At 34.9% G+C, this 17,483-nt stretch overlaps 2 protein-coding genes across 2 annotated transcripts; one reads left to right on the plus strand and one right to left on the minus strand.

Moving 5' to 3' along the window:
- The first annotated feature begins 5,982 nt into the window (after nucleotides 1-5,982).
- On the plus strand, nucleotides 5,983-11,130 carry LOC112500755 (probable disease resistance protein At5g66900). Its single transcript, XM_025104328.1, has 5 exons — nucleotides 5,983-6,777; nucleotides 7,125-7,528; nucleotides 7,901-8,256; nucleotides 8,950-9,164; nucleotides 9,350-11,130. The coding sequence occupies exons 1-5, from the start codon at nucleotides 6,120-6,122 to the stop codon at nucleotides 10,159-10,161; spliced, it is 2,445 nt and encodes an 814-aa protein (XP_024960096.1). The 5' UTR covers nucleotides 5,983-6,119; the 3' UTR covers nucleotides 10,162-11,130.
- A 294-nt stretch (nucleotides 11,131-11,424) lies between these two features.
- On the minus strand, nucleotides 11,425-17,051 carry LOC112501012 (probable disease resistance protein At5g66900). Its single transcript, XM_025104643.1, has 5 exons — nucleotides 16,332-17,051; nucleotides 15,130-15,557; nucleotides 13,780-14,135; nucleotides 12,620-12,831; nucleotides 11,425-12,365 (listed from the first exon to the last, which is right to left on the minus strand). Exons 1-5 carry the CDS (start codon nucleotides 17,035-17,037, stop codon nucleotides 11,545-11,547), a joined length of 2,523 nt encoding a protein of 840 aa, XP_024960411.1. The 5' UTR covers nucleotides 17,038-17,051; the 3' UTR covers nucleotides 11,425-11,544.
- Nucleotides 17,052-17,483: the final 432 nt, after the last annotated feature.

Consider the following 17,483-nt stretch of genomic DNA (forward strand, 5'->3'; position numbering starts at 1 on the left):
ATAATCAAGCATTCACCACCTATTGTGATGACCGGGTTTATTTTGATTTGACAGTTTGGAATGGATTTTGAATAATGACTATAAGTTGAGGGGTTGCTTTGAAAATATGCTTAAAGCATCTTAAACTTCACACCGCCTCTTATTTAAAAAGCCATATATTTTTGTTTTATTTTAAAGTGATAAGAGGAGTAAGAAGTTGGTAGCTTTGTTCTCTGGTTCTAAGAAAAACAGAAGGAAGAAGAAGACTTGATACGTAATTTCATCTTATTTTCATTGTTGTTTATACTTGCAATCTACTGTGTTTACAATGTGAGTTTTATTTACAAAGCATCATTTTATTTGCTTTTTGATGAAGAAACTGTATGGTTTCATACTTGGGTATTTGATGATTATATGCTATTTATTAGCATAACTTTGAGTTTTGATTTGTTATTATCAACTAATTGTAATAAGGATGACATAATCAGGAGTTGAGTACTATTTGTTAATAAGGGTGACATAATAAGGTTGTAATAAGGGTGACATTATCAGGATTTGGGTATATTGGGATAAGGGTGGCATAATCAATCTCTGGAAATGATGATCTTTTGATCATGGGTTATGGTTTCACATCTTTCTGATACAATGGCATTGATTTTTATCGCATATGTATGATGCGATGAAATTGGGATTGAAATTGAAGTGTTATTATATTGCATCCTTATGATGCGACATGATGGGTTTATTGCATTGTTGTGATGCGAGAAGTTATGTTTATCGCATCAATGAGATGCGACAAGTGGTGGTTATCGCAACTTTGTGATGCGACAAGATTGGGTTATCGCATCAATGAGATGCGAGGAAAATGATTATCGCATCCTTCAGATGCGACAACGGGGTTATCACATGTGTATAATCAGACAAAAATATGTTATTGTATCAGGGTGATGCGACAAGTTGGTTTGATGCGACAAATTGATTATTATGTTGTTTAATGAGGTAAAATGGGGTTGTCTCATCTATATGTGGTGACAAAATAAGTATGATGTCATTAATTGATATTTGTATATTGTCGTTTCAAAGTCCATAAAGTGTTTTGGTGATTTTCACCCCGTAATTGCAAATAAGGGACTACTCACTAGACCTTGCGGTATAACCCTCATTTTGTGTTAAAAAAATGTGCATTACATGTGGGGCACCGGTGGAAGGTAAAGGAAAGGGGAATATGTGAAGGGAATTATTATCGATTTATGTCTGTGGAGTTTTTGAAGCTGACCGTATGCATGTATCTGAAAAATTGTTATATGCAAGTCATGTACTTTATATAAACGAATAATTTCTAGCTACTTTTGAATGTATCAATTTGTATAATTTGGGACCAGTGTGTAATTATTTTATTTCATGTTATATGAAATAAGTGGATTATATGAAAATGTGGAATGGGGTGTTACACCTATCCATTTATATCTGAAGTAAACTTCATAATGTCTATGACCTGGTTCTGAATTGTAGCTTACTTTTTGGATATAGACAAAGGTAGGATTTTTACTTATAAAAGTCTTCTAGTTATATGTGTTGATCAAAAAGAAAAATGCCTTTAGCAAAATCTAAGACTAGTTGAAGTGAGGTCAATATTGTCACCAAAGGTGATTAGTTTGTCATATAGCCGATAAAAGATCAGTACAAGATAAAGAGTCAACTAGTAGTCTGATAATACTACTACTGGAAAGCCGGATTGCAAAGTACAAACTTGGCTAGCAAGTTTAGATGTCCAACTCACTTCCTTCCTAATCTTAGTATGAGAACATGTATATTATGTTAGCCTAAACAAGTATAAAGGCACCATGTGAGTGGTACTTTGTTTGCTTTACTGTTCCCTCGACATACTAAAAGGATTGAGTAAGTTTAAAATGTGTCTACATCAAAATCAAATGTTGAATTGAAGAGTACTAGGATACATGGACCAACCAAAAAGAAGAAGACACATAGAAAAGTTGGATATATAACATTAAATGCAAAGATGGCTATAAAAGGCCACCCTTGGCATATATTGCAATTCACTCGTTTTGAAAGAACAATCCTTCTGAAAGTTTCTGAAGTAAATTTGGCGTCATCCTCTAAAGAAAATCTTTTGTTTATCAGATCTGAAAGAGAAACTTTCTCCCCTTCTCTTTTAGTTAGCAACTTTGTCATAGTCAGATTGTTTAGGATCACGTATCTTACCTTCTTAACTTCTACAACGAATATGTAATTCTTTGTTTTTATACAAGTTATAGAGCAAAAACTTAAATAAGTGAAAATTTGTTGTGTTTGTATTCATCCCCCTTTCTACAAATACTTCATGTGTAAGTCATCACCTTCCAGGACCAACAAGTGGTATCAGACGGTTTGTTTAATGTCATAAACAAGATCCGATATGACTTCCGCAACCAATATTATTGGCTCTCTATCCATACGTTTCTATACTAAAAAAAGATATGTCTTCTTCTTTAGAATTTTGTATGTCTCTATTTTCTATAGAAGGTTTTCTCCATCCTATATCAAAAGAATCAGATTTTGTTTCACTTATGCAAAAAACTGGTAGTAAAAAACTGAAATCTTCAAATTCCTTAACTTTCCTCTTTCTTCCACAAATAGACATAAATCTCAAAAACAAAATCTATGTGTCTTCGTTTAATAGTGCTATATCCGATAATCTTGTTAACAACTCTAAATGATTGAACCGGTCAACAAAGTACATTATCTTTAAACTCTTTTTTCTTAATTTTAAAATAATTTTCTCTCCTCACGAAAGATCTTTGTACAACACATGTTCTTATAAGAAAAATCTATTCCAAAAACAAATGTTTTATGGTTTATCTTTCCGAACTTGGTCTATCTGACAAAAAGAGTTCATAAATCTCTTCTTCAACTTCTTTAAAGAATCTATGTCAGGTACATCTCTTATTTCTCTTAGCAAAACTTAAAAAATGTCTTCTTTACCAGGATCCTCAGTATCACATTTTATTCCTCTTATTCTGAGAAAACCATAATCCTATGGGGTAGTTTATCAGTAATCTCTCTAAAAATTATAGGGACTAGGTCATACCCAAATATGGTACTTGGACAGTGGATGTTCAGGGCATATGACTGGTTATATTTCCCTGCTCAAGGACTTCGTGTCAGTAAGAGGTCCTTTTATTACTTTTGGTGATAATTCAACAGGGTCAACTATGGGTTATGGTATTTTAACTATGGATTGGTTACCGTTGACTTAAAATGGTTACAAGTTTACTTTAAAACCCAACACATCCAATATATGCATTTTTATCGTATTGAATAAGGTCAAGAACGAGAAATTAGGAGGAAAAATGCAGTTATTCAGCCGCTGGTGATAACTGACAAATCTTTGGCAAGGTAATGTGTTTTCTCCACACTCTAGCTTATAAAGTTTTTACAAGAGCTAAATATGTGTTTAAGTTCAGATATGCATTTGATAAAAACAACCATTAAGAATCACAAAGGTTTTGTATTTTCTTGTATATCCATTCATGTCTTGTTTGGGTTACAACCTTGTCGCCTTAATTCTATTTACAATGGTTAGAGTAGAGATGGGCAATAGGCGGGCCAGGGCCGGGACTGAACCGGCCTGGGATTGATTGAGACCAGTTCGGGACGCCTAGTTAAGGACCGGTTGCGCTTTTGATAAAAAAAACAAGGCATGGCCCGGAACGGGACCTATTTTGGGACCGGTTATGGGTCCGACTCGATTTTTTCAAAAAGTGTTACTGTTTTTTATAGCCGTTGGAACGGTCCTATGACCGTTTTTTATCCATTGACCATCTATACATGATATATAAGTCATATGGTGAACAGGGGAAGATACCAACTTACAAACGCAAAAAACGTTTACAATTCTCGCTATAATTCGTGATTTTGGCTTGTATTCGATTTCGATTTTTAACAACTCCTACTTCTCATCTCTTTAACAAACTAATTACATATTTTAAAGTGTATTAAAATTATTTTTTGTATTCTTTAAAAAATTTCAAAAAAATTATATGTAAAAGAACGGTTTTAAAAAAAATGGGACCGATTCGGACACGGCCCAGACTATTTCTCTTAACTGGTTTTGCCAAACCTTAGCAGGGTCTTGGATTTTTTGTCGGGACCGATTACAAGAATAGTTTTTGACACCGGAACCAAGAACGATTTTTAGCCATCTCTGTTACAGTAAAACTTTTCATTCTTAAAAAATAAAAGCAATTGATATTTAGTGCATTTTGTTTCAGAGGGACTTGTGAACTACTTATTATGAAAAATAATCTTGATTAAATATATAAAATAATATTTAGAAGTATAATTTTTTAACTATATTTCAATCGTGAGTAAGTACATGACATACATCAATTTACGAAACCGTGATTGATATAATTAAATAAATTTATGAAACCGTCACTGATATGATTAAGGATATGTTTGACAAACTAGTTGATGACTTTTAAGTTAGATGATAAGCTAACTGATTAATAAATTATGTTTGACAAAAACCAGCTAGCTTATAAGCATGTAAAATAACCAAAAAGACATTGAAACAATATTCAATTACAAATATTTCATACTATAATTAAAATAAATTTCTAATAATATAGTTAAAAACAAATTTCTAATAATATATTATGTTAATTAAAACAAATTAATTAATAGATTTTAATTACTATAAGTTGGTAATTATGAATAATTAATATTTTTTATAATTAATAATTAATGTTAATCATGGTCAAAATTGGAAAAAGAAAGTGTCAAAAAAGTTTTTATAAACTATTTCAAGTAGCTTATGAGTTATCTTATAAACTAAAGGGTTGTTCGGTTGCGGCTTAATGTGTTGTATAAGCTATATGGCTTATTCGCATAGTCATATCTAGTTGCTCGGTATGGGCTTATTTGGTCAGTCCATGGCTGAATCGCTCAGCTACAGAACTTATATCCTTTGTATTCAGCCATTGAATTTCCTCCAACTACCCCTCCCCCAGCATCCTTTCCCCTTCGTGTTCAACCCTTCGACTTTCAATGAAGGAGGATCTGTCATCAACGCCAAAACCCACATCACAAATTTCATCCAACAACTGCTGCGCCGGCTTCGGGAACTTGGATCCTTTCAAAATCGAAGCATAGCATGTGTACGGACCAAGCGTCATCACCACAGTCCAACAACAATCTAAACTAGTAGACTCATACTTTTGCAGAGGATAAGTTCCATTGTGGGAAGAAAGAGATAAAGCCAGTGGCTCCAGTTTATACACAAGAAAATCTCCGACGTCGTCAAACAGGTGATGTTGAATAGTTGCTTGGACAAGAGATTAGGACAGAAAGAGATGAAGGACGATTGATCATATAAATGAAGCAGATCTCCAACGTAACCAGTAGTTACAGCCCTCAACTTCTCCCTTCTGCTTTGTTGTGGGATGTGGTATGGTTCAAAACCCTCCGCCATAGACAAACAAACAAGAGAGAGAGAGGAATTGGGATTTTATTTGATTCAACATTTTAGCTTCATTTGATCTAGAGTTGTTCTTGTTATGGGTACCTGATGTAACGCAAAAAATTACAATTAAAAAGTCATTTGTTCAACATTTTTATCAAAGTGTGTTTTACTCAGACAAAAATAAAGACTAGGGGTAAAATAATCATTTTTGACATTCACTGTTTATCACAACAATCGAACAACAATTTATTTGTTAATATACAAACAACTATATCAATAAAGACAACTATATCCATACAGGTTTTAATAAAAAACGAACCGAAGAACCTCTGACTTAATGTATATTTAAATGATTACTTAAAAAAATAAGTTACTTTATGTTTAATGATTAAATAAATTTAGGAAAATGTAAAATGTAAAGTAGAAAACATATAACTTCAAAAATATTATTAAAAAAAAAAAGTCAGATCGCACACCGCGCCTTTTTTAACAGACGCGTTCCTGTGACCTGAATTTTACGAAGTCAACCTTGTGTCGACAACCCAATTTCTGTATTTCCTCCAAGAGTTTCGAATCCAACCGACCCACTCAATCTCTGATAGTTTTCTGCAAAACATATTTCATCGTTGCAGAATCTGTACACAAGAGTTTGGCAGTTCAGCTTTAATCACAGGAAATGGCGGATTTCCTTTCCGAACCGATTTCTAAACTCTCTGATGCCGTAATATTTGTAGCAACAACAACAGCCGATTTCAAACCCCAACTGGAGCAACTCAGTATCACCTTACAGAGAATAACATCTAAGGTTGATGAGATAACGAAGCTGAATCGGGAATTAGATCGTCCAGAGCAAGATTCCACGATGTTCACATCTATAATCAAAAAGGCAGAAGATCTTGTCAATAAATGCTTGAAAATCAAGTGGAATTATTTTAAGAAGTTCACTCACTCGCTGAAGCTAAAAGATGTCAATAACAAGTTGTTAAGAGTGTTTCAACTTGAAGCTCAGGCGGATCAATGCAGGGACGGTAAGGAGACTCTACTAGAAGTGAAAGCTGTAAAGCTAAGAATGGACAGTTTGGTTTCGAATTTGGAAGATTTGCGACAGAAATGTTCTCTGTCGAGAAGGGAACAAGTGATTGAACGAAAAAAGTTGGGTTGGAGGGTTCCCAAACTTCCTAAAGACATAGTGGGGTTCGATGAGCCACTAGCAAGGCTCAAGGCTAAGGTTATTGCTGATAATGATGATGATTCGGTGGTGGTTGTTTCTGCTGCTGGTGGGTGTGGGAAGACTACTTTGGCCAAGATGCTATGCAATGATCCTCAAATTCAAGGTACATTTATCAATCATATAAACTGAAACCCAGTAAAGTCTGACTGCAATAACTTGTATTATCAGCTTTAATAAATGCTTCCGGTCAATGAACATTATGGTATTTTAATCACCAGCCTTCAACTGGCAGCAGATAGTTTTCTGTTCCTTCTTTTCCCCTTTTGAGACTTGAAAATTTCTGTAACATTGCAAAAGCTTCCAACCATGAACTTGCAAACTCAAATTTTCTTCATATATATATGCTGCAAACACTGGTTTGGTCATCTAGAGACAGTTGTGCTTCCTTTTCATCCTTTTCACATAGTTTATCTTGTTTGTTTGGTGCTAATGTTTCTTATCTTTGCACAGAGAAATTTGGAGAGAACCTCTTCTTTGTGACAGTTTCTGCAACACCCAACTTCATGGTAATTGTCAATGATCTCCTAAATCCAAATTCCTTGGGTCAGCAAGTTGGGTTTCAAAGCAGTGAAGATGCAAAGAATAAGTTGGAGAACTTTTTGGGCGAGAGAGTACCAAGTCCCATACTTGTAGTGTTAGATGATGTGTGGTCGGAGTCATTTATCAACAACTTTGTGTTCGACATTGGGAGATACAAAATTGTGGTCACTTCTAGGATGGTCATTACAAAATATCATGTGTTCAAATTTGACCCTTTGAGCGATGAAGATGCCAAGACTCTCTTTTGCCACTCGGCATTTACTGAATACAAGAGGAAACCTACTCCTAGTATTGATGAGCATCTTGTGGATCAGGTAACCATATGTTCAATCCTTCATATATATATATATACAAGACTTCTTTCAAATACTTCCGGATAATGGGTTAGTTCTGTTCTGTACTTGCAAGTAATATGGGGAGTTAAGCCTCTATATGAAGCTTCCTAGTATTGTGCAAGAAGGCTGTTTCGGAGTTCTCATGACTCAAAACAATTGACCTTCTGGTCATTTACAGACACACATATGTGTATGTGTGTGTATGACATTAAAGTATCATTAAAGTCGACATGAATAACGAACACAACAAAATACTTTCACTGGCTAAAGAAGTAATGCTTCTTTTCTAGCTCTTTTGCTTTGTCTGTCTCGTGGTTTTAGGACTAATATGTCTCTAACTCTTCTGTACAGATGGTAACATGTTGTAAGAAACACCCCCTCACCCTTTTTGTGGTCGGTGGTTCATTAAATGGGAAAGATGAGTCAATCTGGAGACAAATGCTAAAAGAATTGTCTCGAGGTCATTCGGTTCTGGATCTAAATGAGGAAATACTTAAGCGTTTAGAAACAAGCTTTGATGCCTTGGATAACAAATTCAAGGAATGCTTTTTGGACTTTGGGCTATTCGTAGAAGATCAAAGGATCCCGGCTAGTGTTCTCTTGAATATATGGGTGCATTTGTACAACCATGATGATAAAGGCAATGATACCCTCGCCAAGATATTTGAACTTTCCTACAGAAATCTTGTCACTCTTATGAGAACAGGGTATTTGAACTTTCTCTATTACTTTGGTTTATAGGATGCTATGTGTTCTAATAGACTACCTTATAGGTCTTACGTTTATAGGACCGGACAATTGTAAGTCCTATGTAAAAATGTTATTATAAGTTTATAGGACGCGTTTGAACATCATTACAAGTTTCGTTAGGACACTTTTAAAGTAAAATGTCATATTAGTTTTTTTATAGGACACTTTGGAGAATTGCCCTATGAACACATCTTTTTATAGGACAATTGTTTTTATAAGACATCTTTTCAAATGATGTCATCCAAAACAGATGAAGTTTTAGTTCAAAAGTGTCCTAAAAAACTTGTTAAAACTTCCAAAAGCGTCCTATAAACTTATTTTAACACTTTTATGTAGCACGCACGATTGTGTGATCCTATAATCTCAAGTCTTACGAGGCAGTCTATTAGGTACCTAAACATTTTTGGTGTCTTATAAACCCGATTTTGTTGTAGTGACACTTCCACTTTTGAGGTGACATGAACATCTTCTCACCCTTAAATTTAACGTGGAGTCTTCGAAGTTTGAGGAACTACTAAAAACGACATTAAGGCTTATTAGATTTGAACTAAAAGCTAGTGTACAACTTTTCTTAAATAGGATGGATTTCGAGTTCTTTTTCTACACTGAATGTGCAATTGTTGTAGGCCTAATCCTTAAATTGTTTATAGTCTTAGGAAAGATCCAGGCTCAATAGTTAACTACTGTGAGCAGCAATATGTCACACAACACGATTTGCTTAGGCAGCTTGCTATTAACTTGAGTGGCAAGCTACCCATAGCACACCGGATAAGATTGATTATAAATGCACAAGGAGAGGACCTGCCTGATTCAATTTCGCAAATGCAAGAACCTATGGAAGCCCGCATATTGTCAATTTCGACAGGTTGATTCTTTTACCTGTGATAACAAATATAACGTACAGAAAAAATGCTGGTTTTGCATTTGAAAAACAAATATTAATCTTGACTACAAAGAATCATCGTTACGACTTCACAAGTAAAAATCTTGTTTGTTTGAGATAATGAATTTATTGGTATTATCGGTATCCAATTAAAATGTTGATTGCAGGAGAGTCATTCGCCTCAAGATGGTGCAACATCAAAGTCCCTGAGGTTGAAGTTCTTGTATTGAACTTGATGTCGAAGATGTATGCCTTACCCCATTTCTTGAAGGAAATGCAAAAGTTAAAGATTCTAAATGTCACAAACTATGGTTTATACCCAACGGAATTCAAGAATTTCCATCTTCTTGGCTGTTTATCCAATCTAATGAGGATTAGACTTGAACGCGTTGCAATATCTTCCTTGAGTGGATCCACATTAGGTCTGATAAACTTGCAGAAAGTATCATTCATAATGTGCAAAATAGGCAATGCTTTTGAGGAACTCAGCTCCAACACCTGGCCAGGACTAGTTGAAATTGAGATGGATTATTGCCAAGATTTAGTGGGGTTCCCATCGATATTGTGCAGCAGTGTCCACCTTAAGAGGATGAGCATCACCAACTGCAATGAGATGTGTGAACTTCCTGAAGAAATTGGTAATTTGACTAGTTTGGAAACACTGAGTCTTTGTTCTTGTACAAAACTGGAAAAGTTGCCTGAATCAGTCACAAGACTTGAAAAGCTAAGCATCGTTGACATTTCTGATTGTTTAAGCTTGACCGAGTTGCCAGAAGAGATAGGAAAGTTAGGTGGTCTACGTAAGATTAACATGAAGGGTTGTACAGGAGTACATGAGATACCAACATCTGCAAAGGAGCTATCTAACACACAAGTTATCTGCAACGAAGAAATATCGTACCAATGGCAGGATTTCTGTAATGTGGAGGTAATTGTGGTGGAAGAAGATAGATTAGAATCCCTTATGAGAATCATTTGAAATCCACACTTGTAATGCAAATCTATCCTTGTATTATGTTCTTTATTGGACTTGATGTATGTTGTTTGTATAAATGTCACTTGCTGAGTTTGTGAAAAACAGAACCATGGATATCGCAACTCGAGATTTCTTTAGTGTCATGATAACATCTCTTCAATAGCAACCTGTGTTGTGTGACAAATTGCTGCTCTTACAATAAGTTTACAACCTAGCTGATCTACAAACATCTGTCAACCAACTGTTAGAAGTCTAAACCCAAACACATTCAGGTTGACTTTGACTGGAGGGGTAAATGTTATGTTGGTATGACCTATGAAGTTAAAGATCTTTTATGTCTAGTTTTCAATAAGTTATATGACAGTTTTTGTACCCAAAGCTCCTGTTTTGATGTTGCCGTTACACATTCTGTTTTTCAATTTATTTACCATGAATTTGTAGGATTTGTCATGGTGAAAACGAGTATAAATAGAGTTGTAATATTTTGAGTAAATACGAAAAGAATATATGTTAAAGAACTACGATCTCCGTCCCAAAATATATGTCCACAATGAAAATTGTACAAGAATGTCTACACCTTTTTCAGCGAGTAAAAGACAGTTTTACCCTTAATATTAGGAGATAGTTTTTCTCCATCTCATAATTAAAGATAGAATTAGAAAATAGACATATAGTGAATACTTATTTTAGGACAAACTATAATAGAAATATAGTTGAAATTTGTAAGAAACTGTGTTCTTTTTGTTTCACCAGCATATTTGGAATTACCGTTATTCTTTTCGTATATTATAGCTATATTGAGATTTCGTTTTAAAGGATGTACAACCGACCTTGCAAATGGTACAAGTCATCAAATCCTAGAAGACCTCGACGATATGGGGTCGTGTTGCATGGCATTCCAGTGAAGACGCTTCGGCATCCTGCATGGCATGGGCTGCAGCCTTGGGACAACAAAATCACTTGATTATTATCGATATCTGAAACTACACCTCTACAAGCTAGATCTTGGAAAACTTTATTGTGACCAGAAACCAGACAAATTATTTGGTAAGGTGACACTTTTTGATTCGAAAGTCATGAATTCAAATAATTTTGTGCAAAATACAAGGGAAAAGTCTTTTGTACTCCATCATCATAATTATTGGGTTTCTTATTTTTATATTATTAGAAAAAGTCTTTTGTTGTTTTACTGTTCAAAGGTTGTCCAACTCTTTCAACACTAAAACAACAGAAGAGATGTTATCATGACACTAAAGAAATCTCGAGTTGCGATGTCCATGGTTCTGTTTTTCACAAACTCATCAAGTGACATTTATACAAACAATATGATGTTGTGTCATAACATCATGTCCAATAAAGAACATAATACAAGGATATATTTGCATTTCAAATGATTCTCATAAGGGATTCTAATCTATCTTCTTCCACCACAATTACCTCCACATTACTGAAATCCTGCCATTGGTACGATATTTCTTCGTTGCAGATAACTTGTGTGTTAGATAGCTCCTTTACAGATGTCGGTATCTCATGTACTCCTGTACAACCCTTCATGTTAATCGTTCGTAGACCACTTAACTTTCCTATCTCTTTTGGCAACTCGCTCAAGCTTAAGCAATCAGAAATGTCAACAATACTTAGCTTTTCAAGTCTTGTGACTGATTCAGGCAACTTTTCTAGTTTTGTACAAGAACAAAGACTCAGTGTTTCCAAACTAGTCAACTTACCAAATTCTTCAGAAATTCCACACATCTCATTGCAGTTGGTGATGCTTACATTCTTAAGGTGGACGCTGCTGCACAATATCGCTGGGAATTCCAATAAATCTTGGCAATAATCCATCTCGATTTCAACTAGTCTTGGCCAGATGTTGGGGTGTTCACTGCTGAGTTTCTCAAAAGCATTGCCTATTTTGCACATTATGAAAGATATTTTCTGCAAGTTTACCAGAGCTAAAGTGGGTCCACTCAAGGAAGATATTGTAACACGTTCAAGCCTAATCCTTGTTAGATTGGATAAACAACCAAGAAGATGAAAATTCTCAAACTCCGTTGGGTATAAACCATAGTTTGTGACGTTTAGAACCTTTAATTTTTGCATTTTCTCGAAGAAGTAGGGTAAAGTGTAGGTCTTTGACATCAGGTTCAACACTAAAACTTCAACCTCAGGCACTTCCATGTTGCACCATCTCGAGGCAAACGACTCTCCTGCATTCCACATTTTAATCAATTAATAAGAAACATATTATAACAATAAATTCATTAATAACCCATTGCTCCAAATGAAAAAGTTTTTTACTTTATTAATATTGTTCTGTTAACAAAATATAAAATACCCATTGTATTTGTTATCACAAGTCAAAAATCATAGCAAACCATTCAAAAGTCAAAATGCAGTTCTTCAGCTTTGAAACAAATGGAGTAGTAGGTTCCATTTAAAATTTATGGGAGGGAAAAAAAACCTGTTGAGATCGACAATATGCGCGCTTGCATAGGTTCTTTCACTTTTGAAATTGATGTGGGCAGGTCTTCTCCATGTGCACTTATAATCAATCTTGTCCTCTGTGCTAAGGCTACTTTGCTACTCAAGTTAATAGCAAGCTGCCTCAGCAAATCGTGTTGTGTGACAAATTGCTGCTCGCAAAAGTTAACTGTGCCTGGATCTTTCCTAAGACTATTAAACAATTTGGAGATTAGATCTACAACAGTTACAACAGTTGTGACAATTACATATCTGAAAATATACAATGAAACTGAAATCCCTCCTATTCGGGAAAAGTTGCACATTAGTTTTTAGTTCGAATCTAGTAAGGCTTCTTAATGTTATTATCAATAGTTTCTCAAACTACAAATTAATTTTAAGGGTGAGAAGTAGTTCAAGTCACCTCAAAAGTGAAAGTGTCACTGCAACAAAATTAAGTTTATAGGACGCCAAAAATGTCTAGTGTCTTAATAGACTGCTTTGTAGGACTTCCGTTTATAAGACCGAACAATTATGTGTCCTATGTAAGAGTGTTTCAACAAGTTTATTGGACGTTTTCACATGTTTTTTAGAACACTTCTAAAAATAAAGGGTCGTATAATTTTTTATAGGACACTTTGGAGAAGTATTCTATGAACATATCTATTCATAGGACACTTATTTTTATAAGATACCTTTCTAAATCATGTCATAATAAAATTAAGGGAACGTTATATTTCAAAAATATCCTAAAAACTTGTAAAGTTGGTATAAACTTATTGTAACACTTTTACATAAGACAGACAATTGTTTAATCCTATAAACTGAAGTCCTATAAAATATCCTATTAGAATACTGAGGGGGCGTTTGGTTCATTTGGAAAGAATGGAAATGGGAATGGGTTCAATAAGGAATGATAATGTTGGGGAATGAAAACTCACTCCCCCCAATTTACTAGGGTATGGATTATTACCTACTTTTAAGTAATCATTTATTGCATTATATTGAACCAAACAGCACTTGCATATCCATTTCCATTCCATTCCTTACCCCCTAATACCCCCAGCCAAATACCCTCTTAAGACATTTTGGCATCCTATAAACCCAATTTTGATGTAGTGTGTAATCTTATATTCAAAGTAATAGAGAAAGTCCAAATACCCTATGTTCATAAGATTGACAAGATTTCTGTAAGAAAGTTCAAATATCTTGGCCAGGGTATCACTGCCGTCATCTTCATGTTCGTACAAATGCACCCACATATTCAAGAGAGCAGTAGCCGGAATCCTTTGATCTTCTGGGAACAACCCAAAGTCCAAGAAACATTCCTTAAATCTGTCATCCAAGGCCTGAAAACTTCTTTCTAGACGGTTAAGTATATCTACATTTAGATCCAGAACCGATTGACCTTGAGACAATAGTTTTAGCATATATCTCCAAGCTGTCTCATCTTTCCCATCCAAGGAACTGCCGACCACCGAAAGGGTGAGTGGGTGTTTCTTACAACATTTTACCATCTACATAGAAGGTTTAGAAAGATATTAGTCTTTAAATAAGAAGAATTGACCATTTGTTACACGAATTATGAAGAAAAAAAAATCATCACAATTAAGGGTTATATCATAAGTGTACAATTAGGGTTGAACCATGGAGCAACCAATTGTAAAATTATTCCTTTGTGATTGGAATATGTTGAGTAAAAAGCCAAAACACAGTCTGCTTGCTGAATTCATGGGAAAACCAGTGTAGAAAGACTACCTCCCCATCTTAAGCAAAGTCGAGGATCATGGTTGTACTATGGTCACCCTTTAAAAACAAAACTCAACTAAGGGGTTGTTCGGTTGGTTTTTCATTAAGCACGTTATGCGTGAAGCTATCTATATGAATTTAGTTGACTGTATGGATTCGGCCAAATTGTTGCTCCGTTGTTGTGCTAAAGAAATAGTTTGAATTACTATTTTACCCCTTAGTCTATATTAACACTGATTAAAATTACAGTTTGATATATAAGTTCAATGGTTGATTTTGAAAGATTTAAGGGTTTCTTAAAGGGTTAAATGCATGAAACAACAACCCTACTTTCATAAATCTCCTTATTATAGCATTGTAAAATCTACCCATTATAGCAATGGGTAACCTCTTACAATGCTATAATAAGATAATTCATGAAAGTAGGTTGTTATTTCATGCATTAGCCATTTTTAAATAGAAGGTTATATTATTTTCTTTTAGAATATAATTTATATATTATATTTATTAATATAATATACTCACATGTATGTATGTATATACATACATATACATGAAGTGACAAACACACAAAAGGTTGAGTAAATATGGACAAGACTTGAAAAGTGAGGAGGGTATATATGGAATAAAGGGTAGGACAAATGGCTGAATCCATGACTGTTTTTGGCTGACCGAATAAGCCATTACTGAACATCCCCAAAGCCTTTATCCCAAAGTAGTAAAAGAAGCATTATATTTATTTGAAAAATAAACATACTATACCTGATTCACAAGATCCTTGTGAATAGTAGGCCTAGGTCTCCTCCCTTCAGGAAATGCTGAGCGGTGAAAGAGAATCTTGGCATCTTCATCGCTCAAAGGGTCAAATTGAAACATATCATGTTTCGGAAAGACCATCCTAGATGTAACCAGAATTGTGTATCCAGTGATATTGAATGCAAAGTTTTCAATAAATGAATCAGACCAGACATCATCTAGTACTAGAAGTAGAGGACCTGAAACCTTCTCACGCAAAAAGTTCTCCAACTTATTCTTTGTATCTTCGATACTGTTTTGCTTTGCATTCGCGGTACCAATTTGAGACTGAGCTTGCTGAGCGAAAGAATTTGGATTTAAGAGATCATTGACAAATACCAAGAAGTTGGGTGTTTCTGAAACTGTCACAAAGAAGATCCTCTCCCCAAATTTGGCTGATCAAGAGTAAGTAACGTCAGTATCAAGCTAGCAAGACTAATTAATACTCCATATACATTAAGATCCTAAAAGTTGGTGTCATTTAGTGTTCAAATGACCAAATATATTCGAAACTATATAAATTTGGAAAGTGGACTATAATTATGGGACAAAGAGAATACCATTGAACAAACATGATGAAACTAATATGTTAATTGAAGTAGGAATTTACAAAATTGGTTTCGGTCATCAGCTAAACAAAGAGTTCTTTTTTTTGCCTAAAAAAGAGTGACAATGAGAAGGACGATTTACAAAGTATGATCCTAATAGAGTAAACAGACTCAATCAAACTGGACAACCATTAGACAGGTAGTCTGGATAAACAGCCACGGGACCACACTGTGATTCTATTAGGTCAAGTTGACCAGAGGCAGGGTCTTAAGACATCTAGGTTCTCCAAATTAGTGTTAGCAGCATAGTGGTTATGCCCATAAATGTGTAGATATATTGAGGTGGCAACTTCATGGGTCAGAAGCTTTAATTTGCAATGTAATATAGTTCTGAAATCTCAAATGTTTTCTGAAAATGTGGGAAAAGGACCAACAGAAAACAATTTCCTGCCAGTTGAAGATGGTATGATAATGAGCCCAATAAACAAAGTTGAAGTTAAGTTTATCAACTAATTTGAGCAAATTCTTCCAAAATTGAGCAAACCGTCAAACTCTTTGGCCAAGAGAAGTAATATTATGTTAAAAGAAGCTATTAATTGATTGATGAATGTGATGGGTTACCTTGAATTTCAGCATCATAGCAGAGCATGGTGACCAAAGTAGTCTTCCCACATCCACCGGGAGCAGAAACAACCATCACCGAACCATCATCGCAATCCATTTTATCAGCAAGAACCATAGCCTTGAGATTCTCTAGTGGCTTCTCAAATGCCACGATGCCTCTAGGAAGTGTGGGAACTCGCCAACCCAATTTTTCTCGTTCTAATGTGGTTTCATGTTCTCTGCTAAAAGACATCGACATAGAACTATTCTTACTCAGTGTCTGCCCCAAATTTCTCACGTCCGTAGCTAATGTTTCCATTCTGTCACTTACACGATTCACTTCTACCAGCGTCTGCTTAATGTCTCGACTCTGAGACGCCTGAACTTCAATCTGAAAGAATCTTAACAGCTTTTGGTCCAGATCTTTAAGCTTCAGTGAGTGAGTGAACCTCTTGATTAAATTCCTCTTGATCTTCAAGCATTTGCGGACAAGCTTTCTGGCGTCTTGGATTTCATATACGAACATCTCGGACTCTTCCTTAGAACGATCTAGTTTCCGATCGAGCTCCCTAATCTCATAAATAATGGGTCCAATTCTCTCTAAGGTGATTTTGAGTTGTTCCAGTTGGGGTTTGAAATTCGCTGTGGTTTTTGCTACAGATATAACGATCTCCAATAGTTTAGAAATGGATTCAGAAAGAAGAGGATCTACAAGCATAGCCATTTCTTGGGGTTTGAAGATCTAAATGATTAGATTCGTGCTCAATCTGAAATGGGTTAGAAATGGATTGAACCATTTGAAGGAAAACAGACAAGTACTCTTGACGCGTCGGGTCAACGCTAAAAAACAAAAATATTAAAGTGCCAATTACAAAACAAGGATAATAAAAACATAAATTAATTGAAATCTATATATATATTAAAGAAGAAACCATGTGCAATGACGTGGCCTCTTCTCAAAGCTAGAAAATGCTTTATCATTTCTCTCATTTTCTCAAGCTTTTCTCACCTACTCATGTTCCCTTTAATAATTGATCTTTAACTCTCATTATTTCTCTCTTTTCGGTTATAATCACATGCAATGACGTGGTATTTTCTCAAAGCTAGAAAATGTTTTATCTTTTCTCTCATTTTCTCAAGCTTTTCTCACCTACTTATGTTCCCTCTAAT

Source organism: Cynara cardunculus, assembly GCF_001531365.2.
Source record: "Cynara cardunculus var. scolymus isolate 2C chromosome LG 17, CcrdV1, whole genome shotgun sequence".
Lineage (NCBI taxonomy): Eukaryota > Viridiplantae > Streptophyta > Magnoliopsida > Asterales > Asteraceae > Cynara > Cynara cardunculus.

Bases quoted from the DNA above. Each gene is read 5' to 3' on its own strand.
- LOC112500755 (XM_025104328.1), top strand. From the start codon at position 6,120: ATGGCGGATTTCCTTTCCGAACCGATTTCTAAACTCTCTGATGCCGTA. The intron at 6,778-7,124 runs GTACATTTATCA...ATCTTTGCACAG, and splicing joins CAATGATCCTCAAATTCAAG to AGAAATTTGGAGAGAACCTC. The intron at 7,529-7,900 runs GTAACCATATGT...TCTTCTGTACAG, and splicing joins ATGAGCATCTTGTGGATCAG to ATGGTAACATGTTGTAAGAA.
- LOC112501012 (XM_025104643.1), bottom strand. From the start codon at position 17,037: ATGGCTATGCTTGTAGATCCTCTTCTTTCTGAATCCATTTCTAAACTA. The intron at 15,558-16,331 runs GTAACCCATCAC...ACTCTTGATCAG, and splicing joins CTATGATGCTGAAATTCAAG to CCAAATTTGGGGAGAGGATC. The intron at 14,136-15,129 runs GTATAGTATGTT...CCTTCTATGTAG, and splicing joins ACAAGGATCTTGTGAATCAG to ATGGTAAAATGTTGTAAGAA.